This window comes from Perognathus longimembris, chromosome 23 (genome assembly GCF_023159225.1).
Source record: "Perognathus longimembris pacificus isolate PPM17 chromosome 23, ASM2315922v1, whole genome shotgun sequence".
Lineage (NCBI taxonomy): Eukaryota > Metazoa > Chordata > Mammalia > Rodentia > Heteromyidae > Perognathus > Perognathus longimembris.
The window spans coordinates 2,762,440-2,777,223 of record NC_063183.1 but is presented as its reverse complement, the minus strand read 5'-3'; the positions used below and the strand labels follow the sequence as shown (position 1 = coordinate 2,777,223).

At 49.0% G+C, this 14,784-nt stretch overlaps 1 protein-coding gene across 1 annotated transcript in view; it reads left to right on the top strand.

Moving 5' to 3' along the window:
- The first annotated feature begins 1,773 nt into the window (after positions 1-1,773).
- Positions 1,774-14,784, top strand: part of Usp31 (ubiquitin specific peptidase 31) — a 61,186-nt gene continuing 48,175 nt past the window's right edge. Inside the window, exon 1 of the mRNA XM_048332392.1 lies at positions 1,774-2,415. Coding sequence (XP_048188349.1) covers positions 1,774-2,415 — 642 coding nt within the window. The remainder of the gene's footprint in view (positions 2,416-14,784) is intronic.

Here is a 14,784-nt window from a genome sequence, read left to right as displayed (position 1 = left end):
ACCACTTGAGCCAGATGGTTAAAGAGTCTCATGGACTTTCCTGTCCAGGTTGACTTCGAACTTGAATTGGTCCTAAGATCTCAGCCTCCTGAGTGGCTAGGATTACAGGTGTGAGCCACAGGTACCTGGCACCATCTTTATATTTTAATAAGGCGAAGGGCTCTCTCTTCCTTAATTTCTCCCTTCTGCAGTAGCTAGGGCCCAGGCTAGCTCTGCAGTAAACATGACCTAGGCTAGCCTTGCTAGCAAACAAAACATACAGTGGAGTAGGGGCTGAAGCAACTTCAACAGTGTTTTTTTTTTCCCCTTTGTACTACTTTTTTCCTCTTCTCTTTCTTTTTTAAAGTTGAGCCAATGTTTAAAAATACGATTTCCACCTTCAGATCAGATGATCTGGCAACACAGAATCCTCCTTTTCACTTGGGAACAAAAGACTGAAGCTGAGAATTTACAGTTTGCCACTGTCCCTAACCTTCCTTATCAGTCTCAGGAACACTGAGAGCCCAGTCCCTGGGAGTATGAGTAAGTCAACAGATCATTCCTCCCCAGGAGGCTCCATTTACTGCTGTGACCCACCAGGTCCTGGTCACAGCTGTGTCTGTGACCTTTGGTTTCAATCTTGAAATCAAAAAGCTTGGGTTTGCATACGGGTACACCTCAAAGGCATTGAATTAAAGACTAGTGTTCTTCAGCTCATGCTTGGCATTGTGCATGGAACCTAGAGGTTTCTCGACAGCGCCCAGGAAGAGTGTAAATTGAAGGCAGAAGCCTTTCTCTGTAGAGTTCCCAGCGGCTGGCACACAGTGGGCCCTTGGCTGAGCCACTTGAGAGTGAACAGATAAATGAACGATAGGAGAGGTCAGTGGACTAGTCCTTTGAGAAAAGTCATTCCATTGCCTTACTTTATTTTTTGCTGTCCTGTAGCTTTTTGAAATTTTATTTTTATTTTTCCAGAGCTGAGGGCTGCACTCAGGGCCTTGCACTGGCCAGGCAAGTGCTCTTCCACGGAGCTAAATCCCCAACCCCAGAAAAGTCATTCCGAAAACACGGTTTTCCCGGGACCCCAGGTCACGGCCCGGAGGACAAGGCTGGCAGAAACGCGCTGGGCTCTGTGTGGCCCTGGGACGGCAGCCAGGCGGTGGGGATCTTGCAACACGCCTCCAGTGCCAGGCAGGGCTGGCTTGCCCAGGCCCGGCCACGGCTCTGTCCACCTCTCTCTCGTAGTCCAGTGAGGGGCAGCAGCCTGACTTGGGTACTTTTCCTGTCTCCCCGCCATCAGACCTGCCAAGACACAGCTCCAGCCCAGCCGCAAGCTCTTCCACGCCTGGACCGTGCCAACAGTAGACATGGCCGCCGGCTGGCTTCACGCCGCGGCGCCGCGCCCAGAGCCCTGCGCCATCGCAGCCCGGCTGGAGACTCGGCTCCATTCCCATAGTCAAGATGGCGTCCGGAGCGGCTTCAGCGCGGGGCGGGCGGCGCCGGGAGGCGGTCACGTGAGCGGCCCAGCTGGGCCGGCCGCGCGCGTGTGCGCGCGTGTGCGCGCCCGCCCGCCCGCCCGCCCCTCTGGCCGCAGCTCCGCTCGTTCGCTCGCGGGCCGGCTCGGCGGGCGGCGTTCCGAGGTGTGTGGAGGAGGAGCGGCGAGCCTTCCCTCCACCCCCCCCCGCCCACTTCCCCGGGCCCGGGCGAGCGCGGGGCGGCGGGATGTGGCGGCGGCCGTGGCGGGGCCGCGGGCCGGGCGGCCGAGCGCGGGGATGAGCGTCGGTGGCCGCCGCCATGTCCAAGGTAACGGCGCCGGGGCCCGGGCCGCCGGTGGCGGCGGCGGCGGCGGGCGGGAAGGAGAAGCGCTCCTTCAGCAAGCGGCTGTTCCGGAGCGGCCGCGCGGGCGGCGCGGGCGGCGGTGGCGGCGCGGGGGGCCCCGGGCCGGCCGCGCCCTCCTCGGCGCGCTCGGTGGGCAGCTTCATGAGCCGCGTCCTCAAGACGCTGTCGACGCTGTCGCACCTGAGCTCCGAGGGCGCCGGCCCCGAGCGCGGCGGCCTCCGCAGCTGCTTCCCGCCCGCCGCCGCCGCCGCCGCGCCCGCGCCCTGCCCGCCGCCGCCGCCCGCCGCGCCCGCCGCGCCCGCGCCTCCCGCTTGCGCCCCCGAGCCCGTGCCCGGCGTGGCGGGGCTCCGCAACCACGGCAACACGTGCTTCATGAACGCCACGCTGCAGTGCCTCAGCAACACCGAGCTCTTCGCCGAGTACCTGGCGCTCGGCCAGTACCGCGCGGGCCGCCCCGAGCCCCAGCCCGAGCCCCCGCCGCCCGCCGGCCGGGGCCTGCAGGGGCAGGGCCAAGGCGAGGTCACCGAGCAGCTGGCGCACCTGGTGCGGGCTCTTTGGACCCTAGAGTACACCCCGCAGCACAGCCGCGACTTCAAGGTGAGCCCCGCTCCGCCCCGCCCGATCTGCCTCGGCCTGGATCTCCTCGGTTGCCTGGGATGCTCGCAGGCGCCCAGGCCTTGGGTGTGGGATGCCGCCCCTGCCGGCTTGACGCCTTCTCTCCATTCATGGGTCCATCTGTGCATTCGTGCGTGCATGAGTGGTTCCTTGCATCCGTGCATGGATCTATCCATCCAGGCATTCATTCCTTACTTCCCCCTCGCCCTCCTTCCCATGCATTCAGCATGCCTCCTTTCCCCAGTCCTACGATAAGCATCTGGGAGGGATGTGGCATAGAGCAAGACCCTGTCTACATGGAACTTGCAGTCTAGATCTGGGTTCAAATCCTGGTTCTGTTACTTAATAGCAGTGGGACCCAGGGCAAGTTTACTCAGCCTCTCAGAGCCCTTTTACTTCATCTGCTGCCTGCCTCATAGCAAACAAGTGGATATGTTATAAGTTGCCTGGTTTTGACTGTTTTCCACTTTGCTGATTGACACCTTTATAGGATCCAATCTGATTGGCCAATCAGCTCTCTCTAATCCTGCCTGATACAATGAGCATTTATTGCTATTTTACTTTTTTCTTTACTTAGCACTTGAGGAAATGGAGCCAGTATAGCAGAAATACTTTGAAGCAAGCAAAACCTGCTGATAGCACTGATGGGCTGCTGGTTGGCCTCTTTAAATTGAGGAATGGCTGCCCTGATGTAGTTGCAAGGGTTTGAGAGGGCGAGATTGGAGAGCTGGTTGGTAGGTGGGGCTCAGCTTGGGGAGAAGTCTTTTGGATGCACCAAGGAATTAGGCCAGAAGGGAAAGGTGATTGGAGACTGCACAGGTGAGACATGGATGTGGTATTAGAATAAAATCACATGGTGAGAAATTCATTTCCTTTCTGGGCCTTTTTCATCCTGATCATGCCCAGTAGAATCTCAGCTTAATGTTATCCTGTTTCTAACACCTCTTGCTCATCCCCACACCCCCATTTATAAACAAAGGGAAAGCAGGCTTCCTGCTTGGGTAGGCAACAGTAGCTAAATTTAATAAGCTCTGTGCTTATTGAGTTTGTTTCTTCATTTGTCTTCTATTTATGGCAAATGGTACTGGCTTTCCATTGGTGTTCTCAAGTTTCTTTGTAGAATACATTTATTGAGCAGATGATGGGATTGCAGGATCAGTGGTCTAGCAGAGGAATGTATGTACTCTGGTCCTGCTTTACTCTGAGAAGTACTTCTAGTGAACAGCACCCCCTCCTTGGAATATATTTTCCTTGTATTTTATTTGTGTGCTCAAGAAGAAAGCAAATGACAGCTGTTTGATCTTGAAAGTTGAATAGTTTTTTTGTGTGTGTGTGTGTGCTGGTACTGGGGCTTGAACTCAGGGCCTAGGCAGTGTTCCATAGCTTTTTTGCTTAAGGCTGGTGTTCTACTACTTGAGCCATGGCTTCACTTCTGGCTTTTTTGTCGGTAATTGGAGATAAGAGTCTCATTGGCTTTCCTGCTTGGGCTGGCTTTGAACCTTGATTCCTCAGATCTCAGTTTCCTGAGCAGCTAGGATTACAGGCGTGAGCAACTGGAGCTCAGTTGGATGAAAATCCTGACTGGAGAAAAGGAGACTCAGGTCAGAGATTGCAAAGTAAGAAAATAGAAGGACTGGGAATGTGGCTCTGTGGTTAGAGTGCTTGCCTAGCATGCATGAAGCCCTGGGTTTGATTCCTCAGCACCACATATACAGAAAAAGCCAGAAGTGGTGCTGTGGCTCAAGTGGTAGAGCGCCAGCCTTGAGCAAAAGAAGCTCAGGGATGGTGCTCAGGCCCTGAGTTCAAGCCCCAGAACTGGTTAAAAAAAAAAAGTAAGAAGAGTGGCAACTTGTTGGCTATGAAAATCTTCTATTCCCCCCCCCCCACCTCCATTTGCTATGGTTGCCTGAGAGAAGCCACAGTAGTTGCAAACTTTTCAAGGTCAGAGCCCTGTGTTAAATTCAGTTTTCTACTCTCTCACAACAGGCAGTTTTCGACAGCATCTTAGTATAGTCATGATATAGTGTTCATGTTTCAAGCCATTAAACTGTGGGCAGAAATGGGTTTATAATTCTACAGGGCAGCAGGGCTGATTGATAGGCGTATTTGGCAAAGTTGAATAGATTCTTAGAGGTCAATTCCATTGCTTTTTATGATGTGTCCACATTTTTGTCCAGTAAGCCATGAACAAAAATGGGTCAATGTGCTTTAGAAGTGCAGATACGTTATAGGCATTCTTTGGCAATGTTGAAAGGATTCTTAGAGGCCTAATTTCTTAAACAATATAATCTTCTGAGCCTTTAGTAGTTCTTACCGTCATCCATTCATCCATCCATCCATCTCCATGGGTTAGGAATGTGTTCACACAAGAAGAAAGACCCTGAGACCTCCTGAGCGCTAGGAGTATGGAGTTAGCTGGCACAGTGAGTCCTGTACACGCCTCTGTTTCTACCCTGATGTCACTTGCAGTTACTTTTGTTCTGCTTGTCACCTCATGATTGCCTGTTGATGGCATCTGAGGCACCTTACATTCTACCCAGGAAGGCAAGATGTCATTAGGGACATAAAGGTCTCCCAGAGGCCTCTGAGCAGGCCCTGCTGCCATCTCCTTGACTGTAACCATGACAACTGGCTGCCACCAAGGCAGGAAGGGGGTGTTTGGGCTCCTACCTTAGTAGAGGACATGAGTAAAGGAGGGTCTTGCCTATTATGCATCCCACCAAAGTGCCTCCCTGCCTTGTGCCCGGCACTGGGACTAGGGGAAGACACTTTACCCGCAGTGAACAGTGGTGTCTAGGAGGACTTGGCAAGGTCCCTCAGACAGTGCATCTTGAACTCTATGTGCACACAACTCACATTCATAATTCACATGGGGATATTGTTACAAAGCAGACTTGGATTTAGTAGAGCTGGGGTAGGGCCTCTATGTCTGCATTTCTAGCAAGTTCCCTGGGTGATGCTACTGGTCCAAGAACCATACTTTGAACATTAGACAGAGGGGACACGAGTAGCACTCTGAGGGATGAATAGGAGTCTGCTTGGCTGAGGGAGTGATGGGGATGATGTGTGAAAGACATAGTTTGGGGAAAGAGTGAGACACTGAGTGGCTGGCTGTGTTTGGAGAGCTGTGGGCTGCAGAGCACTTGGGGCAAGTGAAAGCTTTGTAGGCTGCTTGGACTTTGTCCTATGGAACTTGAGAATCTAGAGCTGATTTCTAAGTAGGAAGAGTGGTAGGATTTTTTGCTTTTCTTCAGTCCATTAGCTAAGCCTAATGGCACTGTGAAGGACTGTGTGTATATATATATATTATATATAACAAAAATGTTTTGTTGCAGCTAAATTTTTAAAAAATATATTTTTTTGTAAGGGTGATGAACGGGGGGTTAATTGCAGCTAAATTTGATGGATATTATTCTGAGCACACAGTTGACGGTGGACATGAAGTCTGTATTAATAATATACCCATGCCCATCACACTCAGCCTCAGAGTCTTGCTCAGTTCGCAGCTCCAGGCGGCTGCCCTTGTTGCCGGCACTGGCAGAGGAGAGAAAGTCATTTGGCCATCTGGAGGTCTAGAAAGCACTCACTGTACTTGGGTCAAGACTTAGTCTTTGGTTAAGACTTAGTTACCAGTACTTCTTCATGGAAACTTCACAATTAAATTCCTCCTTGATTTCTAATCACAGTGATACGGACCAGCTAGATGGCTGTTGAAGTTGGGTTTTCACTTCCCAGAATGAAATGAGATGAGTGCCCCAACTATGAGTGGCCACTGTATCCTTTCTCTTTCTATGCAGCTATTCCCTCCTGTCTTAGAGCCTGAGTTCTCATCCAGGGTACTTTTGTTTCTCTCCACCCACTCTTCTCTGGCCCCTAGGACATTTGTCTGTCTGGAGGTAGATGCTGTCATAGCTGATGGCATCTAGTTCGTAGGTTCTGGGGTATACCTTCATGTCACTCCACATGCAGGACAGAAAAGGACTCCGATCCAGGTGAGGTTGAGAAGGTGCTGGTGTAGTGTTTGGGGTCCTCCAAAGGGCAGGCCTGGTGTCCCAGCTGCTAGCTGTTTCTCCTCTTTGGGTATTGTAGCCATACTTGAGTAAAACTTAGACTTGACCCTTGTATCAGCCACTTTCTTTTTTTTGGCCAGTCCTGGGCCTTGGACTCAGGGCCTGAGCACTGTCCCTGGCTTCTTCCCGCTCAAGGCTAGCACTCTGCCACTTGAGCCACAGCGCCGCTTCTGGCCGTTTTCTGTATATGTGGTGCTGGGGAATCGAACCTAGGGCCTCGTGTATCCGAGGCAGGCACTCTTGCCACTAGGCTATATCCCCAGCCCTCAGCCACTTTCTTGGTAAAACAGTGAAAGTCAAGGAATCATTTTGAATAATCTGAGAGTCATCATGCTTTTTTAAGGGGACATCCACTTATTGTTTTAACCTGTATAGGAGTGTGGGTGCTCAAGGTTCTTACAAGTGCCTTTTGACTTTTAGTACTCTTGTCCTTTTGCAGAAAGTAGAAAAGAATGGGGGGGCATCTTTCAAACAAGAAAGGCAAGTTTCTAGCTGTGGTTTGCACACCATGCTCCCCCAAAACAACTAGGTTGGAGTGGTCTACAGACAAAAGAGCTGTGATCTGTCCAAGTTTGCAGGGAAATGAAAAGTAATGGACAAATAGAATTTTGTCTCCCATGTATTTTTTTCTCCTTGTATTGCTACTTTATTTCTGCAATGGCCTAAGGTACAGAGGAATAACGAATATAAGAGAGTCGTGACAAATAACCCTTTCATTCTCACACCCACTTGTGCCTGGGTGTGACAGGGACTGTGGATCTACACTGTCAGTCTGGGAAACTGATTCCCCTGGTTTTCCTGATGGCCTTTTGCAGATTGTCGTTTCCTACAAAGTGCTGTGACTTCAGGCTTTTCCCTGAATTGACAGGGAAGTAGGGACCAAATGAAATTGTTTGGGCATATCTAAGTTTGTGATAGCTCACAGAATAGAATAGAAGGTTTTCTTCTGATTAGTCTCATTCTGTGAAATGCTGACTTGTGTTTTAGTAACATTCTAGATCTCTGAATGAGGAAGGAGACTCAGATGGAGACCTAGATATGATGATTTAGACCCTAGCCCTTCCAGATGACCAGCCGAGGCTCCCAGGTTAGCCATCAGGCCTTTGAAGGCTGAGGGCGCACAGCCAGAGCTCCTGCTGGCTGGCACACAGGACTAAGCCTGGGGTGGCCTTACCAGCATAGGCACGAGCACTGGAAGGACAGGTCTCAGCGGAACACTTACCCAGCAGAGTGGACGTGCTGAGACGTGCAGCATTTTCCCTAAGACTGGTGCTGAGTTGTAGTGGAAATAAGGTGATGGTAAGTTGGAGAAAGTGTCTGAGAGGACTGCTTGAGGATAAAACAACAGGGCAGGCTGGGGATATGGCCTAGTGGCAAGAGTGCTTGCCTTGTATACCTGAAGCCCTGGGTTCGATTCCCCAGCACCACTTATATAGAAAATGGCCAGAAGTGACGCTGTGGCTCAAGTGGCAGAGTGCTAGCCTTGAGCAAGAAGAAGCCAGGGACAGTGCTCAGGCCCTGAGTCCAAGCCCAGGACTGGCCAAAAAAACAAAACAAAACAGGGCGATCACAAGGGCTCCGGGATTGCTCAGGCCTTAGTTCATTTTGTGCTGCTGTAACAGAGTACCACGCACTGGCTCATTTATGAAAAGAAACTTGTTTGTCACAGTTCTGGAGCTAGGAAGTTCAAGGGACTTACATCTGGGGAGGGCCCTTGCTTCCTTATCCTGTAGCAGAAGATGGAAAGACAGGAAAGTGATGTTACAGAGGGGGCTGGGAGTGAAGGGAGGGGTGTAAGACAGAGGGGCCTGGACTCAGACCTTGACTGGGAACCCATTTAGGTGAGAACTGCCCTAATCAGCACCTGCCCTCATGACTTGCCATCTCTTCCAGATCTTATCCCTTGCAGGGCTAGGTTCCAGAAAGTGAACTTTGGGGGACATAATGATCACAGCACTTCCAGAACATGTACTACTCCAGGATTGTGGGTAAAGGAGCTGGGTTAGATGCCATTTGGGAATAGATTAGTATGAGTTAGATGCCAGGACATGGTTCTTAGTCTCAGAGCACTCTGCATTTGGAAGGAGGCTGTTTTGGACTCCTGATGCCAAGTTCAGTTGAGGGCAAGGTGTGAGTAGGTTCTAAGGTTCACTCCACTGTCCTTTCATTCACCACTGGCTGTTAAGGTTCGCCAAACTCCATCCTCTCTCTGGGAGACAGTGGCATGGTAATTGTAGAAAGAAGACAAAAAGCCATGTGGCCCTGTCATGGGACTTGTGCTGTCCCAGAGGAATAATCAACAAACACTGACAAATAGGGAATTAAAAATTATAAGAGGTAAGAAAGAAAAGCACATGGGAGAATAAATGTGTGATAGGGAGGTTAAGTCAGCACAGAAGGTTCTGGGCTGGAAGGGGGGGGAAGGCAGGGTTGAAGTCTGATAGGTCTTGGGGAGCGAGGAGAGTGGGCCAGATGGGGCTGGAAGGGGGCAAGGGGCTAGGCAGGAAGTACTGGGTTGTGTTGACTTTGTAGGCTAGGCTAAGGACTTTAGGGCTTGTTCTGAAGGCAGAGATCTGGCTTTTTTTTTCCAGTCCTGGGGCTTGAACTCAGGGCCTGGACACTGTCCCAGGCTTCTTTTTGCTCAAGGCTAGCACTCTGCCACTTGAGCCATAGCACCACTTCTGGCCTTTTCTATATATGTGGTGCTGGGGAATCGAACCCAGGGCTTCATGCATGCTAGGCAAGCACTCTACTACTAGGCCACATTCCCAGCCTGAGACCTGGCTTTTAAAGGGAGTTCAGGCATTCTGTTAAATGGTCTGAACAGTTCAGTGATTGTAGTGCTGTCTGCTTCCTTGAGGAGAGGCAAAGGATTTTAGGGGATCAGGAGTATATGTCCAGTTGTGTTAAGATAAGGGTGCTCAGAGATCAGATGTTCCATTCTGGCCAGAAGGAAACATGGGGCGTTGTCAGCCTGTGGATGCACTGAAAGATTGAGACTTGGAGTGGGATTTGAAGATAAGTAAGACTCTGATGGTTGAGAGCATTCCGTGATGCTGAGGAAATAGAGCAAACATATAAACCTGGCATGGCATAGGGGCAGAGAGCCTTGACTTGCAGCAGGGACTCTTGGCCTTGGCACTGTTTTGGGATATTTAGTAGAAATGTTGGCCTTCATCCACTAGATGTGGCATTATTTTGTTCCTCCCTGCATCCTGATGGCCAGAATGGCTCCCAGAGCACAAAATTGCCACTGATGAGGGGAGAAGAGGAAACCAAGGTGGATGCTAGGGAGCGGAGGGCAAGGGGTCTATCACCACAGCCCTGAAGCCCCAGTCACTGTACCCATTCACTTCAGTTCTGCAGAGGCTGATTTGATGAAACCTCTGGGTTAGGAAAGTGGTCCAGTGGTGAGCACTGTAAACCATGTGGAGGATGAGGTAAAAGCAAGAGGAGGACTGCTAGATATGAGGGGAGGGGGAGAGAAGGGTCAAGTGGTAAGGAACAGCATCCATCAGGCATGGATGGGGTTAGGGTGCTTGAGGGAGATGGGGCAGAGGATGGGGAAGCCTCTGTGGAGCTCAGGGAAGAAGCCACACATTGAATCTGACTGTGAGGGGGGCAAGTGGTGGAAATGAGCTCTGACCTCATAAAGGACTTTTGAAGCTAGGGTTGTAGCTCATCAATAGAACATTTGCTTATCAGGTGTGTGGTCCTAGGTTCAGTCCTCAGCATTGAAATACGCGTGTGTGCATGCACGCATGCTTGGGAATCTTTCAGAGTTGGCAATACAGCGTGAGGCAGGACATGCTGTGTAGGTCTGGTTGATTGTTAGAAGCCCAAGGAAGTTCCTGGGGAAGGAAAATTGAGAGGACAAGAAGCAGAGAACTGGGAAGGGGCAGGAAGGGAGGCAGGAAGAAAACAAACCAGGAAGGCAGAGTTGGGACACTTGGATATCTTTGTGGCTGGACTACCTGCTCTTAGCCCTGAATAGTGTGAGCTGCAGAATTGTCAGTTTGTACTGGCCAGGGTCAGTGTTTTCTCAGGGCACAGGGGTGTAACCTCATAGACTCATATCGCGTCTCCTGTACTGGTCCAACACCAGTTACAGTGTGTGCTGATAAAAAGACAGATGAGCCTGGTGCCGGTGGCTCACACCTGTCATCCTGGCCACTCAGGAGGCTGAGATCTGAGGGTTGTAGTTAAAAGCCAGCTCTGGCAGGTAAGTTCATGAGACTGTATCTCCAGTGAACCACTAGAAAACTGGAAGTGGGTTGTGGTTTAAAGTGGCAGAGCACTAGCCTTGAGTGAAAAAGCGAAGGGACAGTGCCCAGGCCCTGAGTTCAAGCCCCAGGACCAGCACCCCCCAAAAACAACAAAAAGTCACTCAAAAAGTATGATGCTGAGAGCAGCAGGGCAAAGCCAGGTGTGGGGAAGATGGTATCTTTTTTGTTTTTGTTGGCCACAGGGCTAGAACTCAGAACCTGGCTGCCATCCCTGAACTTTTTCACTCAAGCCTAGTGCTCTACACTTGGAGCCACAGCACCACTTCCAGTTTTCTGGTGGTTAATTAGAGCTTAGAGTCTCTCAGACTTGACTGCTTGGATGGGCTTTGAAGTGTGATCCTCAGATCTTAGTCTCCTGAGTTAAGCTTCCTAGCTTAACAGGCATGAGACACCCCTGCCCAGCTCAGTATATATCTTAAACCTTTCATGATAGTTCATAGGGAATGGGGGATATTTGGTAGTTTAGGGTAGATTTTTTTAAAATGCTGAACTCAGTACCTGGTACTTTTTTGAAACTTGAACCTGGACACTGAGTTGTGTTCAAGGTTATCATTCTACCACTTGAGCCACACTTTTTGGTGGTTAATTGGTGATAGAGTCTCATGGACTTTCCTGTTGAGGCTGGCTTCAGACTGTGATCATCAGATCTCAGCCTTGAGTAGCTAGGATTACAGGTGCTCAGCCTTAGGTGGAGTTTCTTTTTTACTAGAGAGACCTGTTTTTTCTAAATTCCAAAATCTGAGGTTAAAAAAAAAAATCTTTCCAGAGCTGGGCATGGTGGCATTCATCTGTAGGTCTTAGCACAGGAGAGGTCCAGGCAGGAGGATTATAAGTTCAATGTCAGCCTGGGCCGACTTTCATTCCACACAGCAATATAAATTAGGAGTAAATCTGTTATTGGGACTTGACCTAGTTTGTACATTTGTAGAGGCAGAATTTTTGCTTGAACTCAGGTAGCCTGGTAGTACCTGCTCTGAGTCTTCTGCGTGCTCATGTTGCCCTTGAGCCCCCCCAGCTATCTGTTTGTGTTTCCTACCCACAGTTGCTGTTGTCCTGCCCACTCTGGATTATGGTTTTTTTTTTTTTTTGCTGCAGCTTGGAAAACATGCTTCTAAGTATTTACAACACTGTTTAGTGCTTAATGACTTACATGCTAGTGTCCTGTTGGTGAAGATTCTTTTGTGCATTTTCCCCTAAAGTTTTCTTTTTATTTTTCTGTTGTTTTCATTTTGTTTTGAGACAAGATGTGCCTATGTAGCCCAGGCTGGCTTTGAACTCATCATTTTTCTGCCTAACCTCTTTTTTTTTTTTTTGGCCAGTCCTGGGGCTTGGACTCAGGGCCTGAGCACTGTCCCTGGCTTCTTCTTGCTCAAGGCTAGCACTCTGCCACTTGAGCCACAGCGCCACTTCTGGCTATTTTCTGTATATGTGGTGCTGGGGAATCGAACGTAGGGCCTCATGTATATGAGGCAAGCACTCTTGCCACTAGGCCATATCCCCAGCCCCTCTGCCTAACCTCTTGAGTGCTGGGATTACCACCATGCCTGGCTTTGGTTGTGTTGTTTTTTAGGACAAATGTCTAGGCATATCTTCAGAGCAGCAAAAGCTCACAGATGTCTTTTCCACTTACTGTTTTCCTATTACTTTCAAAAATAAATTCTGGGGCTGGGGATATAGCCTAGTGGCAAGAGTGCCTGCCTCGGATACACGAGGCCCTAGGTTCGATTCCCCAGCACCACATACACAGAAAATGGCCAGAAGTGGCACTGTGGCTCAAGTGGCAGAGTGCTAGCCTTGAGCGGGAAGAAGCCAGGGACAGTGCTCAGGCCCTGAGTCCAAGGCCCAGGACTGGCCAAAAAAAAAAAAAAAAAAAAAAAAAAAAAATTCTGAAATTTACTGTGCTGTCTTAAATGGTACATGTTGGGTTATCAAAACCATTGTAGAATGAATTGGGGTTTATAATTTAAATTTGTTAGATCCATTTTTGTGTATCTATTAGCATTTAATATATCTTTTATTGTACTAAAATATTTATAATGTCACCATGTAACTTTTTTTTTTTTTTTTTTTTGGCCAGTCCTAGGGCGTGAACTCAGGGCCTGAGCACTGTCCCTGGCTTCTTTTTTGCTCAGGGCTAGCACTCTGCCACTTGAGCCACAGCGCCACTTCTGGCCATTTTCTGTATATGTGGTGCTGAGGAATTGAACCCAGGGCCTCATGTATACAAGGCAAGCACTCCTGCCACTAGGCCATATTCCCAGCCCCGGCCATGTAACATTTTTAAGTGTACAAGCCAGTGGCATTCAGTACATTCAGGGGTTGAACAACCATCTCCATTATGCATTTCAAGGACTTATTTTATTTTTTGTGGTACTAGGGTTAGAACTTCAGTCCTTGTACTTGTTAGGTAGGCTCTCTACCACTCGAGTCATGGCTCTAGGCCCCTACACCTCCCCCCATCCATGTTTTAATTATTTTTCAAGCAGGATCCTGCTTTTTTTTGCCTTAGTAGATCTGGACTGTGATCCTCCTTCTGTTGATGTATCTTGCGTAGCTGGCATGACAGGTGCACACCACTACACTGGCATTAATTGGTTGTAACAGGTGTCTCCATCATTTTACTTGATTGGGCCTTGAACCTGATCCTGCCACTCTCTGTCTTGAGTAGCTACGAATTACAGATATGAACCACAACACCTGCCCTGAAGGGCTTTTTCATTATCCCAACCAGAAACTGTATACTGTAAGTCCCTTCCCTAGTAACTCTTCTACTTTCTACCTCTGAACTTGACTACACAGAATTCTCTTGTTTCTGGCTTTTTTGATCTGCTATTTTCAAGGTTCAGTTACATTGTAGCATGTGTCAGAATTCCATTTATTTTTATAGATGAATAATATTTCATTGTATGGGTATACACCACACAGTGTTTCTTTTTTCATCATCCATTAGATACTTGGCTTCCCTGTAGGGTAATGTTGATGTTCTCCTGGAATTATGGGAGGGTTCACGAATGAGCTCCGGTTTTTGTGCTGCCTTGTCTTCCCTAATGCCAGTACTGCACTGTAGTTGTGTAGTGAGCTTGAAAACTGAGATATGACTCCTCCAACTTTTATCTTTTCAAGATCATTTTGGCTTCAGAGTCTCACAATACTCTAATGGCTGAGGAATGTTCAGCCTGAGGGCCACTTGAGGCCCAAGAGATCATTTAGAACATGACAGGGTAGCAGGATGCTTTTCGTTGGCTGCCAGAGATGCATTTGCCTGTATTAATAATTTTGTATGCCTGTAATGATGTTGTAAATATTCAAATGACCCCTGGCAGGAGATAGACTTTTCACCCCTGCCCGAATTCAAAGAATTTTCTTGCTTGGCTTTTCTGTTCAAGATTGGTGCCCTTGTTTCTTGTTTTGTTTCTGTTGCCAGTCCTAGGGTGTGGACTCAGGGCCTGAGCACTGTCCCTGGCTTCTTTTTGCTCAAGGCTAGCACTCTACCACTTGAGCCACAGTGCCACTTCCGGCTTTTTTCTATATATGTGGTGCTGGGGAATCAAACCCTGGGCTTCATGTATACGAGGCGAACACTTTACCACTAGGTTCTTGATCTTAGAAGAAAAGCTGTCAGATTTTTACCATTGAGTATGATGTTAACAGTGGTCTTTTTGTATATATGACTTTATATTTAGGGAAGCTTCCCTTTATTTCTAGTTTGGTGTGTGTGTGTGTGCGCGCGCGCATACATGTGTGTTATTGTTGAGTTTTGTCTAAGGCTTTTTTTTTTCTGCATCATGCTCCCTGCTTCATTGATCATGCTCCCTGCTTCATTCATACCATGGAGTGTATTAAACTACTCACTGTTTGATTTTCTTTCTTTCTTTTTTTTTTTTCTGGTGCTGGTCCTGGGGCTTGAATTCAGGCCTGGGAGCTGTCCCAGTGCTTCTTTTGCCCAAGGAGCCAGAGCTTCACTTGTAGCTTTTTGGTAATTCGTTGGCAATAAG